The sequence below is a fragment of the Convolutriloba macropyga genome, chromosome 8 (assembly GCF_964194025.1).
Source record: "Convolutriloba macropyga chromosome 8, txConMacr16.3, whole genome shotgun sequence".
Classification (NCBI taxonomy): domain Eukaryota; kingdom Metazoa; phylum Xenacoelomorpha; order Acoela; family Convolutidae; genus Convolutriloba; species Convolutriloba macropyga.
This window is the reverse complement of record NC_134475.1, coordinates 8,604,497-8,618,068: the sequence shown is the minus strand read 5'-3', so window position 1 is coordinate 8,618,068 and position 13,572 is coordinate 8,604,497. Positions and strand designations below refer to the sequence as shown.

Below are 13,572 nucleotides of genomic sequence, written 5' to 3'. Positions count from 1 at the left end.
GAAACCATATGCGGTGAATTTTTGTAAGAAATGCGGTGAAATGTGGTGAATTATTTTTTTTCACCGCATCTAGCGGTGAGAAAAAATAATTCACCGCTTGAGAGATAGCGGTGAATTATTTTTTTTCACCGCATTCACCGCATTCACCGCTTTTCTTACATTATTTTGCCATAATAGTCTATGCGGTGAATTTTTGTAAGAAATGCGGTGAATTTGGTGGTGAATTTTTGTAAGAAATGCGGTGAAAAGCGGTGAATTATTTTTTTTCACCGCATTCACCGCAATCACCGCATTTCTTACGAAAATTCACCGCATTCACCGCATTTCTTACGAAAATTTACCCAAAAACCTCGACCCGGGAATAAAGCAATAATCGATTTTCTTAACAAAAAACGAATAAATTATCTGATTTCAAAATCTTTAATATAGGAAACCTTTGCTTTGTTTAAAATTTCATATTGTTTATGACAGGTGTACGTAGAAAAATCATGGAAAAGTGGACTGAAGATGAAGTTTTTCCACGCTTTCAAAGCCTTCTTCTTCATCCCTCTTCGACTTCTGATGCTTCCACTTTGCAATTTTTCCGAATATTTTGACTCCTTCAACCCAGATGGGGGCGCATCAGGAGGCCAGTCGGATACTATGACGTCACCAACTGCAGTCAACGCGTCTCAGGTGGATGAAGTTGACACGGAGACTTTCTTGCTCAAATATAAAGGTATATAAGCGCTGCTTATAATTGCTCTATCGCGAAATCTTGTAGAAATATTGATACTTTTGCGTTCGTTTTCTGTGCTAGTTTTTCTTCGTCTAAATGTTGGGAATTTTCACGAAAAACTTCACGAAAAGAATAAAGTGTGATATAAATTGATTAATTTGGGATTTTTAGCAGCTAAAGGCTTAATTGCGCAACTTTGTTGAGACTGAAACTGCGACAACAATTTCACTTTCACCAAAGTACCAAAAGTTTTCTATGTATATGCTCTCACAGCGGCTGTTTGAAATGTTATGCAATGTTAACATATTAATGACTCACCAGCAAGAAAAACAACAATAACTGACGAAAAAGGACGGTTATAAATTTGTAATAGACTATGTACGAAACGCCGAATCGCTCAAAATATCATACAATAGCTACTACAGATAGTCTACAGAAAGTCGAAATGCTAGCAGACGATATCTAACTAATAGGATCTTTTCAACAACTGCTCCGTCTTTGGTACATTGTAGAGAATTCCCCATCTTTAAAACAATTAGATTATAATGCCTGCCCTAGTCTAGACCTGGAAATATTAAAAGACAGTCCTTGACCGATATAACGCATCAAAATACTGTCCTGGTAGATATTTGGCTCTAAAAGTAAAACAGAACTTTGCGCGATGTTGTGTCTGGACTTTGCGCGATGTTCTGGACTCTTGTTGGAACTAAATCAACATCATCGAACTTGGCTAGAGAAAAAAAAGGTGTCCTGAAATTACGCTCGCAACCGTAGCAATGTCTGGTTTTTAGTTTCCTTCAAAGATAAGGACATGTAGCGCAATTGGTAAAACATAGGGTAAGGTTGGAGAAGGTGACCGAAGAGAGATCGCAGCCAGATGTTGACAGAAATTGTTAGTTTGACTCATTTTTATATATGAAAAAAATTTGGCTGGACTTTTGAGAAGAATTATTAACCTCGGTTTTATCTAGGGTCCACGACCGTGTAATTTAGTTCAATTTTACCCCCAACCTGGTCTTTCTATAGGCTTATAGGTCTTTTCATAATTTAAGGTCGAGATTGGGGTGGCATACAATTTAGATACAATAATATCAGCCTAAACGCGATCGAGGACCACAGTTAAAGGTCATGCCTATCTTGCTCTGTAGTATTTAATCCGGAAACTGCCTGTCGGATGTAGCGGCAAAGTCTGTTTATTGAACTGTTGTTGGAAACTCAACTCACTTTCTAAGATAAATTAAAATTCACATAAAACTATAGCAACGTTTCATTTAATTTATTGTGTTTAACATACTTTATGTATGAGTGGAGAATCAATCGAAAATGTTCACAAAATTTAAACCTCGATAATTCCGTGAAAGAACATGAAATTCAAAAAAATCGTTTTATTCTACACTTAATGGGCTTTCTAATGATACACCTCACAACCCTCTACGATGAATATATCGATTGGCCAAAATTGATTGAACAAAAACACCCATTTGAGTATATAGTTCCTCCCCCCAATAAAGTGGGTCGGAACAATCACAATATTGCTGATAAAGTTAGAAAACTTTTGAGCGTAATTTTAATTGCTCTGCAGAGAAGTTTGCAGGAAGTATTATAAACGTGTGTGTCTTTTTTGTGCAAAACTTTTGCTTGAACGTTTTGACTTTTCGAGTAATACGCCTTTGACTTTTTCGTTTTTGTACGGTCTGAGTTTCTCGTTCATTCACTAGTGTCAACAGGGGCGCAGTTCACTACTAAATGTCAAGTGGAAAGTGCGCTGAAATTGGTGAAACAATTTTACTTTAAAACTTGTTAAAGTTTTTAGTGTCATATAAAGCCTCTAATGATGTCATTTGAAGCCCCCGTTAGTGAATTTCGCTCTGTACCCCTGATTAAAGCAGGCGTTTGCAATAGATTCGAGCTCCCACTAGTCGTTCGAGAGCAATTTTCCGATGTTATCGGCTATGTTTGTGCTATTGATCAACGTGAATTAACGCAGACGTATTCTAGATCAATTTTATTTTAGATGGGCGCCCCAGATCCCCAGGTGAAAATGCACATATCACTATCATTTCAGAAAAATTTTGGTCTATTCCATTTAATCATTTGTTTCCAAAAAGTTCTCAGTTACACACACTTCAAATGGTTTCAACTTATTAGTTTGAGATTTTCACAAATCACTGTTTTCATTTTTGTAAAAAAAAAACAATCAAAACAAACAAAACATGACAAAACATTCGTTTTAGACTCACGGCCGAGTGTTTTCAACAATGGTAGTCTAATTTACGATAGGAGGAAATTGACAGCTCTCACGCGGTCTCAACAAGACGTTCGAGCCTCGGACACCTCAATTCAAGTCTCGACCATCGAAGTCCCAACATCAGAACAGCCCTCTTCAAATTCTTCTAGCAAAAACTCAGTTCTCAAATCAGTTTTAAAGTTCTACACCTCATCAATTTCTAAATTCTTGATCAGTTTAATCACGTATTTGACTTATTTGTTCATAATATCGAACGTTGTTTTGTACGAAAGCAAAACACAAACAATACACTTAAAAGAGAAGATATTACTGGTGTTTAATATTGCGCTTTTATTTCAAAGCATCCAGCTGTTTTTCAACCCCCGCGTTTTCTTCGGATTCAAAGTGCAGCTGTTCTGTTACTGCGAGTGGAATTTAGTGGGCATTTGCTGTATCTTTCTGGGCTTTCTGGGCTTCAGTCTCAAATTCATTGACCAAGAGGTTAGCATGCAATATTAATGGAAATCTTAATACTGCCTTAAAGTGGCATCTTAGAAAACTTAATACGGCCGTGTACGGCGCCGACATTTATGACAAGAATTTAATGCGGTTGTCTTTTAAGACTTATAAGGTACCGTACTCTGGCCTGACCACTTCATCTAAGGTCGGACAGCCTGGGATGTATTCATAATCAAAAATAAAGAACCTCGATTTTTTCGCTTCGTTCCTTCCACACATACGATAGGCTCTTGTTCGGGACCTGAGTCTCCAGCGCTGAATCATAGTACGTTCTCATTTTTTTAAACTATGATCAGAGATCTGATCATGGCTTGATAATTAAACGCAAGTCTCAAAATTGCAGATTTCTGCAGTGCCATAATTGAGAATACCAGATTTTTCTATAATAAGCGCCAGACGTAAAACTTGCAATATTTGGGTATCAAGCGAGGGTACGAGACTTTTCTAAGGTCCCGTCAAGATTCTGGCTCATATCTTCCTATACATCTGTAAAAGAACTTTTAGAAAAATTGATAGAAAACTAATCTTATTTATACTATACGCAGAAAAGGTTCTGGAGGTTAGTGGCAGAGCAAATTAGCGCTAAATCAGTCAAGAGACATTCTGTTTTTTTTAGGATGACCAGTATGCTGTTCTTGTCGCATTTTACACTGGCCAGTCTTGATTTTTGAAAAAGAATACGCGCAGCGTAACTCCCGCCAGCAAGGTTTGCTTTATATGCGATTCAAACTTCCGCGTGGTTGCTTGAGACATTTAATTACCGTAGCAAGCCGTAACCACTACGCTAAATGGTCTTTGTAGTAATTGCCTACAAACTAGAAGTTTTTGTATAAATGGTGTGTGTAATACTACAATAATAACATTTATAAGCTACAAAAGTATTGCATTACTCCGCTCGGATTTAATTTTAGTGTATAAGTTTTTTTCAGATTATGCAGGATAAGTTTAGCCTGGGCGAACCCTTTGACCTCAATATAGTCATAATGGTTAAAGAAAATTGCACATAAAGAAACCTAAAATATCCTGGAAAAGCAATAGTTCAGACTTGAATTAAGTTTTCACTCTTGAAATGTGCTGGTTCAGCGCTGAAATGCTCTAAGATTCATATCTGGGGCTAAGTTAGGCACTAAAAAGAAGATTTTGAACAAATTTCGAACCACTTAATTCTTCCTGAAAATATAATTGCTGTCTAATGTGTGAATTTATCATCTGCTTTCTTTAATTAATCGTGGTTTCTGCGTAATTGCAGCGCATTACACCACAGCGCCTTGTTCTCAGCTGCCCTTTTTCTTATTTCTCCCTGCAGCTCCGATTGTTTTATCTATGATCAGCATTTTTCTTTTTTGTTGACAGGCCACTATTTTTGTCGAAAATTTTACATGGTACCATTGTTTTTCATGGTACCAAATTTTGGTCCAACTATGGTGAACCCGAAGCTTTGGTTAAGTGAGGGCAATTATAATGAATTTAGATTCAGTGAAATTGCGTGTTAAATGACGAAAACACTGAAAAGATCTTGATTCAAACGAACACACTTGTTGATCCAAAACTTCATTAAATGGGGATTAGGAAAACTATATCTATCAGTTCTACTTTTTGATCAGCTTTTTTTACCAATCAGGGTATGCTTTGCAGTTCTGAGCGGAGAAAAATACAGTCTTTGAAAATTCTTGAACAAATGATGGGGGGACCATCTCCTTAACTTCCTTTCTTGAATAAAATTTAAGACCGAATTTTTAAAGATTTGATGCTTCACATTTCCATTGATCTTAGATTATAGGTAATTTAGATTTACCAAGAGATTGACATCAGGAATATATTGATAATAAATACAAAACTTTTTCCCAAAAGCATTCAGATTTGATAGATTTTAATCGCCAGTGTGAGATGGATGATGGATGATAAGAATTCAAATCATTTTGTCGTGAAACAGATCATTTTTTTTGCATAAAATCTTTTTAACCCCTGATTTTCTTTCTATGAGAAAAATTCAGCTGTTTTAAGTGCCCTTGGCTGTGGCAAAGAAGACAGGCTTAAGTTAAATGAAATTGTTTTGGTGAATTTTTTTTTAATTTTAGGGAGGCCAAATTTCAATTTATAATCGTTTTTGTTTTTATTACAAAATAAGTCTTTAATTTAAATCTGCTATTACAGAGTTGAAGATATAGACTGATCTTGAAATGAAAGAAGTAGTTTAAAAAGTTGGATAATTTTAATTGGCACAAGATCAAACTGTGTTTGTTTTCAAGCCTTTTAAGTTTCTTTTCTATGCTTCAGGATGTTAAAGAGGGAAATCATTAGTTAGTTCTGTATGTTTATTGATTTTAATTACTATGCACGTGGTGGTTGAGTTGAGCCCAAACGAAGCAATTGATGGAGTTAAGAATTTAAGAAATCTCACAGAAGATTTTTTGACTAATTGGGAATTCACAACTAATATCACTTTGTCAGCTACAGAGCTACACAAAATAGAAAGTAGTAAGGAAACTGAAGTGAAAAACTTTTAACATAAAAACAGCAAAAAATCGGTTTTGATCTGGTGAAGCAAATTTCAATCTAAGACCATTCAGAAAAAAAATGATTTATTTTGAATTGAAAAGAACGACATTTTTCTAATACTTTAGACTTTTTCGTGGATCTTAGAATAAAAATTGCTCGTCACAACTGTGTTAGTGTGTTAATTTTTTTGAAGATTTGTTGAACACAATTTTTCTAGCAGTCATAGAAAACTTAAGATTAATGCAAACCTGAACGTAGAAATTTTGTCATCGTTCCTTAAAGAGTTTTTGTGACTTTCTATGTACATGCTGTCAATGTATTGCACGTTCGAGATATGACACAGAATTGAATGAAGGTGTGCTATAGTTTTCGGAACAGCGCTATTAAAAAAGTATTTTCTCCAACAAATAAGTTGAACTCGCTTGATTATCTTAGTTTTTATTTATCTTCACTTTGCTGCAGTTTATCATATTTGGTTAACGCAAAATAAATAAAAGTTCGAAATAATTTAACCTTATTCACATTAATTAAAATTTTGGCACAAATACAAGATTTCAATCGGTTTTCCTCCGTTTTTTTCTAAAGATGAATTAAGCTGGCTCTTTGTCGTACAGATTTACAATCTGTAGAATTGAGTTGATTCGCGGCGCCATTTAGCTTATTCTACAGCGGCTATTTAGTGGTGATTTCGTGGAGCGATTTGACGCTAATATTTGTTGCGTGTGTATTGAATATTTTGGTTACAGAATTTAGGCAGATTCGGCGTAGCGAAATCTCTTTCAATTGTTTATAGGGTATTTCGCTTAGAGAAATATACTAATTTTTTATACGTCTAAAATATGGCTTTTTGGCGGATCGGATTCTAGTTCAAGAGAGAGTCAACTAATTTGAATTGCGAAAATGAAGAGAATGAATTTAGACAAAGCTAACAAAACTGATTAACAATTTTTTTATAAGATTACATTTCTAAATGCGGCAACTTACAATCACGAGACAATGCGAACAGACAGAAGATCATGCACAGGATGTAAACAAAATTTAAAAGTATGAAAACATAAGATTCGATCTTCAAAACTAGAACTAAATGAATGAACAAAATAAAGGCAGATGAAATGAACTAAATTAAATTAACATAAAATGAGCCAATTTAGCTAAACCAAACGATAGCCCCAAACTAAATTTGTACTATTATACCACATTTCCCCCTTGGCAAAAATAAATAACAAAGTTATTTATCAGAAAATTAATAATCATATGTACTTGTTAAATAATTAATACTGTAATGTTTTTAATCAGAGTTTTAAACGCAACAGTTTTAGAGAAATGTAATTTAATCACTCTCGTTTTCGTAATTTCTCTCAGCCTCGCCAACTGTCATTGACACTTCTGGTTCTTCGTAGTTGGGTGAAACATAGAATTGGGTTGGGTATGAGGTTGTTGGAGAACATGGGCCGACTGTAAAATTAGTTTCCTCTTGATTAGATTGTGCTGCGGCTCTTTGTATGGCTGAAATTATTGATTTATTCTCAATTTGTTGTTTCTTGATATTTTTCGTCTTTTATATTTCCCAATTGCTCCAGTACATGAGGTTGTTAGAGGGCAAGTTTGAACTGAAGTCGCAGATTCATCCGATTCTGTGACTGATACTGTGGAGCGCTTTCGTTTTGTTGGAATTAATGCTGCAGAATGATTGTTGGAATGATGCCTTTGTAGCTGCTTTTCGCTTTGGCCTACTAGGTGGCTCCGCTATAACAATGCTTGTGGTGGGTAATTCCATTGGCACCGCGAGATTGCTACTTAATTCGGTGGGTTGATTTGGCGACGCTGTTGACAGTTGTCTTTTGGGCTTCGTTGGCATTCTTACTCGGAGGGCACGTGTAAAATTTGAATGAATTGACGACACTGTACTAACGTCATCTGCCACTTTCCTATGCTTCATTCGTTTTCCTCCTTCTAACTTCTCTCTGGATTCTTTTGCGTGATGGTTTTTGAGCTCTTCTGTTGTTTTGCCTGTTGGTAATTTGGGACGTCTATTAGCGTACACCTGTAATTCTGTGTCACGTTCCGCCTTTGTCCCAAATTTTGCTAAATTCGAGTTCCTGATTGTCACGTCTCTTTTTTCAGGTTCTTTAATGACTGAAGTATGTTTATTTGTTTTGATTACGGAAGATCCTGGTGCTAAGACGTCATATAAGCCATCGAGACTTTTCTTCGATCTTTTCGTGCGAGGTCTCTTTTTCGCCAGCTTTACCTCCAATGATGCTTCCGTTCTGGGTATAGATTGACCGACATCTAGATGAGAAATCAATCTTGATTCCTTATTTGGGTCCTCCTTTTGCCGTTTCATCGCCTTTTTGCCCAGTTTGTTCTTATTCACCTCTATCTCAATGTCGCTAGGTTCATCGTTGTTCCAGTTTTCGTCTGTGATAAGCTCGTCCCATCTGACAGTCTCCAAATCTAAATATTTATTTAAAATCTTTCTGTAAGTTAGACTTTTTGGATCTGGTTTAGTCGTTATATTGCTTAGTGGCGTATTCGCTTTTCTACCAAAATGTGCCTCAAATGGTGATGTATTAATAGTCTTTTGACGACATATTCGTAGTTGATAAATTATTGAATTTATTGAGGCTTTCACATTGAATTGATTTTGCGCCGCCGTTTTAATACAAGCTAAGCGATTCTTGATTGTTTGAATTAGCCTTTCAACCAAACCAATTGCTCTGTGATCGTGTATTGGCGCTTCGATTAGCTGTATGTTATTTTGACTACAAAATGCTTTAATTTGCTGCCCCGTTTGGCATCGAGCGTGATCCAATCTAATTGCACGGGGTATACCGTGTAGCAAAACATACTCTTGAAGAAATTTCAAAATATTTTCTGCATTAGCTCTATCAAATACTTCTGCTGTTGGGAATTTCGAAAATCGATCATTACATGCAAGAAAGTAAATCTCTTGATTTTTTTCATTATAAATGGGTCCTCCAAAATCAATTTGAATTTCTTCATTTGGAACCTTACATAACTTTAATGGTGCCCATTTATTTGCAGGTGTAATAGGTTTTAAATTTTTACCAATCTTGACACAGGGATTGCACTTTGCAGTTTTCGTAGCTATGTCCCTGTGCATATATGGCCGCCACGCGTGTGTTGCCATATCGGTCATTCCCCATGTGCCAGGATGAGTTGCATGGATGGCGTCTACATATGCATCTTTGATCGCATGGGGAAAGGCAATCCTGTCATCTATGCAGACACACCCGTTCTTTACATGTAAATCTTTCCAAAAGGAATGGATATAAGGTGATATTTGTTTGCATCTATCTTCGTTGTCCATAAGGATGCAGTCGCGAATCTCTTTCAAAATCGCCTCCTTGGTTGTCAGGCTGGACATTAGAGAGCTGGAGAAGATTTTGGAGAGCGCGAATATGAAAGAATTAAGGTAGAGATCGTCTACTGATGGCGAAGTGCCTGTTGTATCGGTTGTGGGCGTAATTGGAGTTGCGGGTGCTGCTTGTGCTGTTGAGGGTCCCTATTCTGCAAATCGTACTCTCGAGTCGATTGTTTGACTGTCATCAGGGTTTCATCATCGGAATTTGATTGGGACATCATGTAAACGTTTTCGAATTTCGTGGCGATTCGTTGGAAATTAATCAAATTAGAGAGACACTGTTCAATGGGTCGGTTCAAGGCATAAAGCGAGTGAGCAATGTTAGTTGTCTCGATTTTGGGGATGGATTTTAAATTATTTATTGTTAATTCGCTAATTGGGTTATCAATTTGCGTACTTGTAGAATATTCTGGATTTCGCGGTGCGTATTCACTGCATAAGTTATTAGTGGAATTTGGATTATTTATGACGCCTTTTGTAGGTGGATTTCGCGCTGCGAAATCGACGTAATTTTCGGAGTTTAATAAGAAGTGTTTTGCACTGCGTTTAATTACATCCAATTTAGCTACAATAAATTGCTCGTCATATGCAGATATATTAACAGCATGTTGTTGCCGGTCGCGAGAGATATAATCCACTAATCCCATTTTTGTGCCAGGAAGATGGTCAATTGAGAAATCAAATGGTAGTAATCGATCTACCCAACGTGTCAGTCTACTATTTTATGATTTGTTAGACCTGTTTTCTCTCATGATTGAGAGAAGAGCTCTATGATCAGTGATCACAGTAAAGGGTTCGCCGTATAAATAATATTTGAAATGTTTCACGGACCAAACAACGCCCAGAAGTTCTAGTTCATTTATGCTATATCTGTCCTCAACAGAATTCAAAAATCGTGACGCAAATGCTACTGTATGCCACCCATTAGGTGTTCGTTGTTCCCATGCGCATCCCAAACCCTTGCGTGAGGCGTCGCATTTAATTCTTGTTTCTAATTCCGGATTGAAATCTTAATTTTCAGTGGTTTCCGTAATTTGTTCTTTTATTAATGAGAACTGTTTTTCATGCTCTTCAATCCAAAGAAATTTTGAATTTTTCTTAAGCAAAGGTCGAAGGGGGTAACATAATTGTGACAAATTTGGAATAAATTTTCCTAAATGGTGTGCTGAACCCATAAACGATCGAAGTTTTTTAAGATTAGTAGGTGCTGATAATTTTCCAATTGCATCCGTTTTACTTGAAAGTGGAGTTACACCTGATTGTGTGATATTATGTCCGAGCCATTCAATCTTTTCTTTTGCTAAATGACATTTTATGCGTAAATTTTCTTGATTTAGTTTTATTAGGCATTTTCGTACCAAATCCAGATGTTTTTCGATTCCACCTCTGCTGACAATCAAGATATCATCCAAAAAACAGAAAGTATTTTCCAAACCAGCAAGGGTACAATCAATAGCTTTTTGGATTTCAGCTGGCATATCCGTTAAACCGTAAAATCCTGTTTTAAATCGATATGTACCAGTCATATCTCCGCTAACAGTATTAAAGTGACAATGGCAGGCCGTATCACTGTGTAACTGAAGTTGACTATAAGCGTACTGCCAATCAAGAGTCGTAAAATAAGCAGTCTCCTGCGGCACCGTTGACAGTGTTTGCGAGATTGTTTGGATTAACAAATCTATATTGGGCATTTGATACTTGTTTTTGTGAATAGCTTTATTTAGAATTTTTGAATCAAGTGCTATTTTGATTGATTGGTCCTTTTTTACCGTAATGACAATCGGAGATATGAAGAATTGATCAGAACAGTTGTTTAATTTTTCTATATGTCCTTCGTTTAATAGTTTTTCTATTTCAATTTTCACTTTCGGTTGAAGATGTATTGGCACTTTTCTTCCTTTCTGATGTATTACTCGATAATTTTTGTAGAATTTTGAATTGACCGTATGATTTTTTGATTTTCCGATTCGGGATATTAAATCGGGAAACTCCCTTGCAAGTGATTTGTTTATTGCACAAGGTTGATCTATGTTATTGACCTCTGTTTTCGGACAAGGTTTTTGAGATATTGTGATGCCTAACTGATCAAAAAGATCTCGTCCTAATATTGGTCGAAACCCATCAGCGACGACTGTGATTTTTGCTTTCTGAATGTTGCAATCATTACATTTTACCGGTGTTTTTAAAGTGCCGAGAGGTTGAACAATATCGTTAGAAAAAGACTTCAATTCTAGGTGTTTTTTCTCCGACCATTGTGATCGCGCACAGTTGAACATTGTTTCTCTTGCAAGTGACATATTAATAATGGTACAACCACTACCTTAGTCGAGAAGTAAGTCACAAATTGTGTTTCCAATCGTTAATGACAAATTTTTCAGTGCTAAATTTGGTGAACTAGTATTTTCGACTGTTGCAACGTAATTATCATCCGAAGAATCATTGTCTGAGTTGATTTGTTCATTATAATTGATATAATTGACGTTCTGATTTTCCTGACTAGAATTTTGATGAGATGTTTCAGTAGTTTCTACGGTGTTAATGCGATTGGTTTATTGAGTATTTCTTGTATTGTTAAGTCTTCGTCGACATACCTTAGCATAAGGGTTTTGCAAACCACAGTGATTACATTTCTTACCCATGGCAGTGCAAACCTGACGGTGTGTTGGTGTCCAAATTTGACCACAACCACGACATTGTCCAACAGATGCGCGGTTGACGACTGCTCTACTTGATTGATGTCCACGCACACCCGCGCCGCGAAATCGATTGAATTGTTGTATTGCGTTCACTGTACTGCCAGTTGCACCGTTATTAGATGAAATTCTCTACTGATTCTGATTACCCATTTCCATGTTGACTGCAATGCTGAGTGCCCTCTCTGGTTCAACTGTATCCCGTAGAAGCTCCCGCTGAATGTCATCATCCATCATGTTCGTGAAGAAAATGTCCCTGATTATTGCTTCTTCACGATTTTCGAAGTCGCAATTTTCAGTCAATTCTTTCAAAATGCTGTAGAATTGTTCTACAGTTTCAACCTTCTTCTGCTTCCGAGAGAAGAACACGTATCGATCAAATGTGATATTTCTTGGGCGGATAAATGCTATCTCCATCATTTCCCAAAGTTTGAGGGTAGTCAAATCGTAAATGTTATCGTTCGGAATTTTTTGTGTCAATAGTCGTCTTCCTTCAGTACCAATACTTAGATACAACAGAGATACGCATTTTTGGTCACACAAATTCCATGGACGTTCCCCGCATAGTATTCCCGCTTCTGTTATCTTCTGACATTTTAGTTCCCATTGCAACTTCAACTGATTGTTTCTAATTCGACGCTCTCTCTCCGCTTCTTCTGTTGTATCTTCAATTGGCATCTCGTACTTTGGTTCAGCTGGCAATCGGATTGTCGTTGGCTCGGGTTGTAGCAGTGTGTCTATATTGATATTTTCTCGAGCGAGAATTGCTAGTTTTACTTGAATTCTCCATTTCTCCTATCTGATTGGTGGGTCCGAAGTTGGTCGTTCCCAAAATGGCTCTATCGACAACGGCGTTTTTCTAGATTCTCGAGCTGACTGCGCCATGTCGTACAGATTTACAATCTGTAGAATTGAGTTGATTCGCGGCGCCAATTAGCTTATTCTACAGCGGCTATTTAGTTACAATAAATTGCTCGTCATATGCAGATATATTAACAGCATGTTGTTGCGGTTCGCGAGAGATATAATCCACTAGTCCCATTTTTGTGCCAGGAAGATGGTCAATTGAGAAATCAAATGGTAGTAATCGATGAACCCAACGTGTCAGTCTACTATTATATGATTTGTTAGACCTGTTTTCTCTCATGATTGAGAGAAGAGCTCTATGATCAGTGATCACAGTAAAGGGTCCGCCGTATAAATAAAATTTGAAATGTTCCACGGACCAAACAACGCCCAGAAGTTCTAGTTCATTTATGCTATATCTGTCCTCAACAGAATTCAAAAATCGTGACGCAAATGCTACTGTATGCCACCCATTAGGTGTTCGTTGTTCCAATGCGCATCCCAAACCCTTGCGTGAGGCGTCGCATTTAATTCGTGTTTCTAATTCCGGATTGAAATGTTTATTTTCAGTGGTTTCCGTAATTTGTTCTTTTATTAATGAGAACTGTTTTTCATGCTCTTCAATCCAAAGAAATTTTGAATTTTTCTGAAGCAAAGGTCGAAGGGGGTAACATAATTGTGA

General features: G+C 36.7%; 1 protein-coding gene across 1 annotated transcript in view; it reads left to right on the top strand.

Moving 5' to 3' along the window:
• Nucleotides 1-13,572, top strand: part of LOC142344430 (transient receptor potential cation channel subfamily M member-like 2) — a 106,360-nt gene that overhangs the window by 78,458 nt on the left and 14,330 nt on the right. The window contains exons 14-16 of the mRNA XM_075396068.1: nt 472-718; nt 2,733-2,753; nt 2,953-3,446. Coding sequence (XP_075252183.1) covers nt 472-718; nt 2,733-2,753; nt 2,953-3,446 — 762 coding nt within the window. The remainder of the gene's footprint in view (nt 1-471; nt 719-2,732; nt 2,754-2,952; nt 3,447-13,572) is intronic.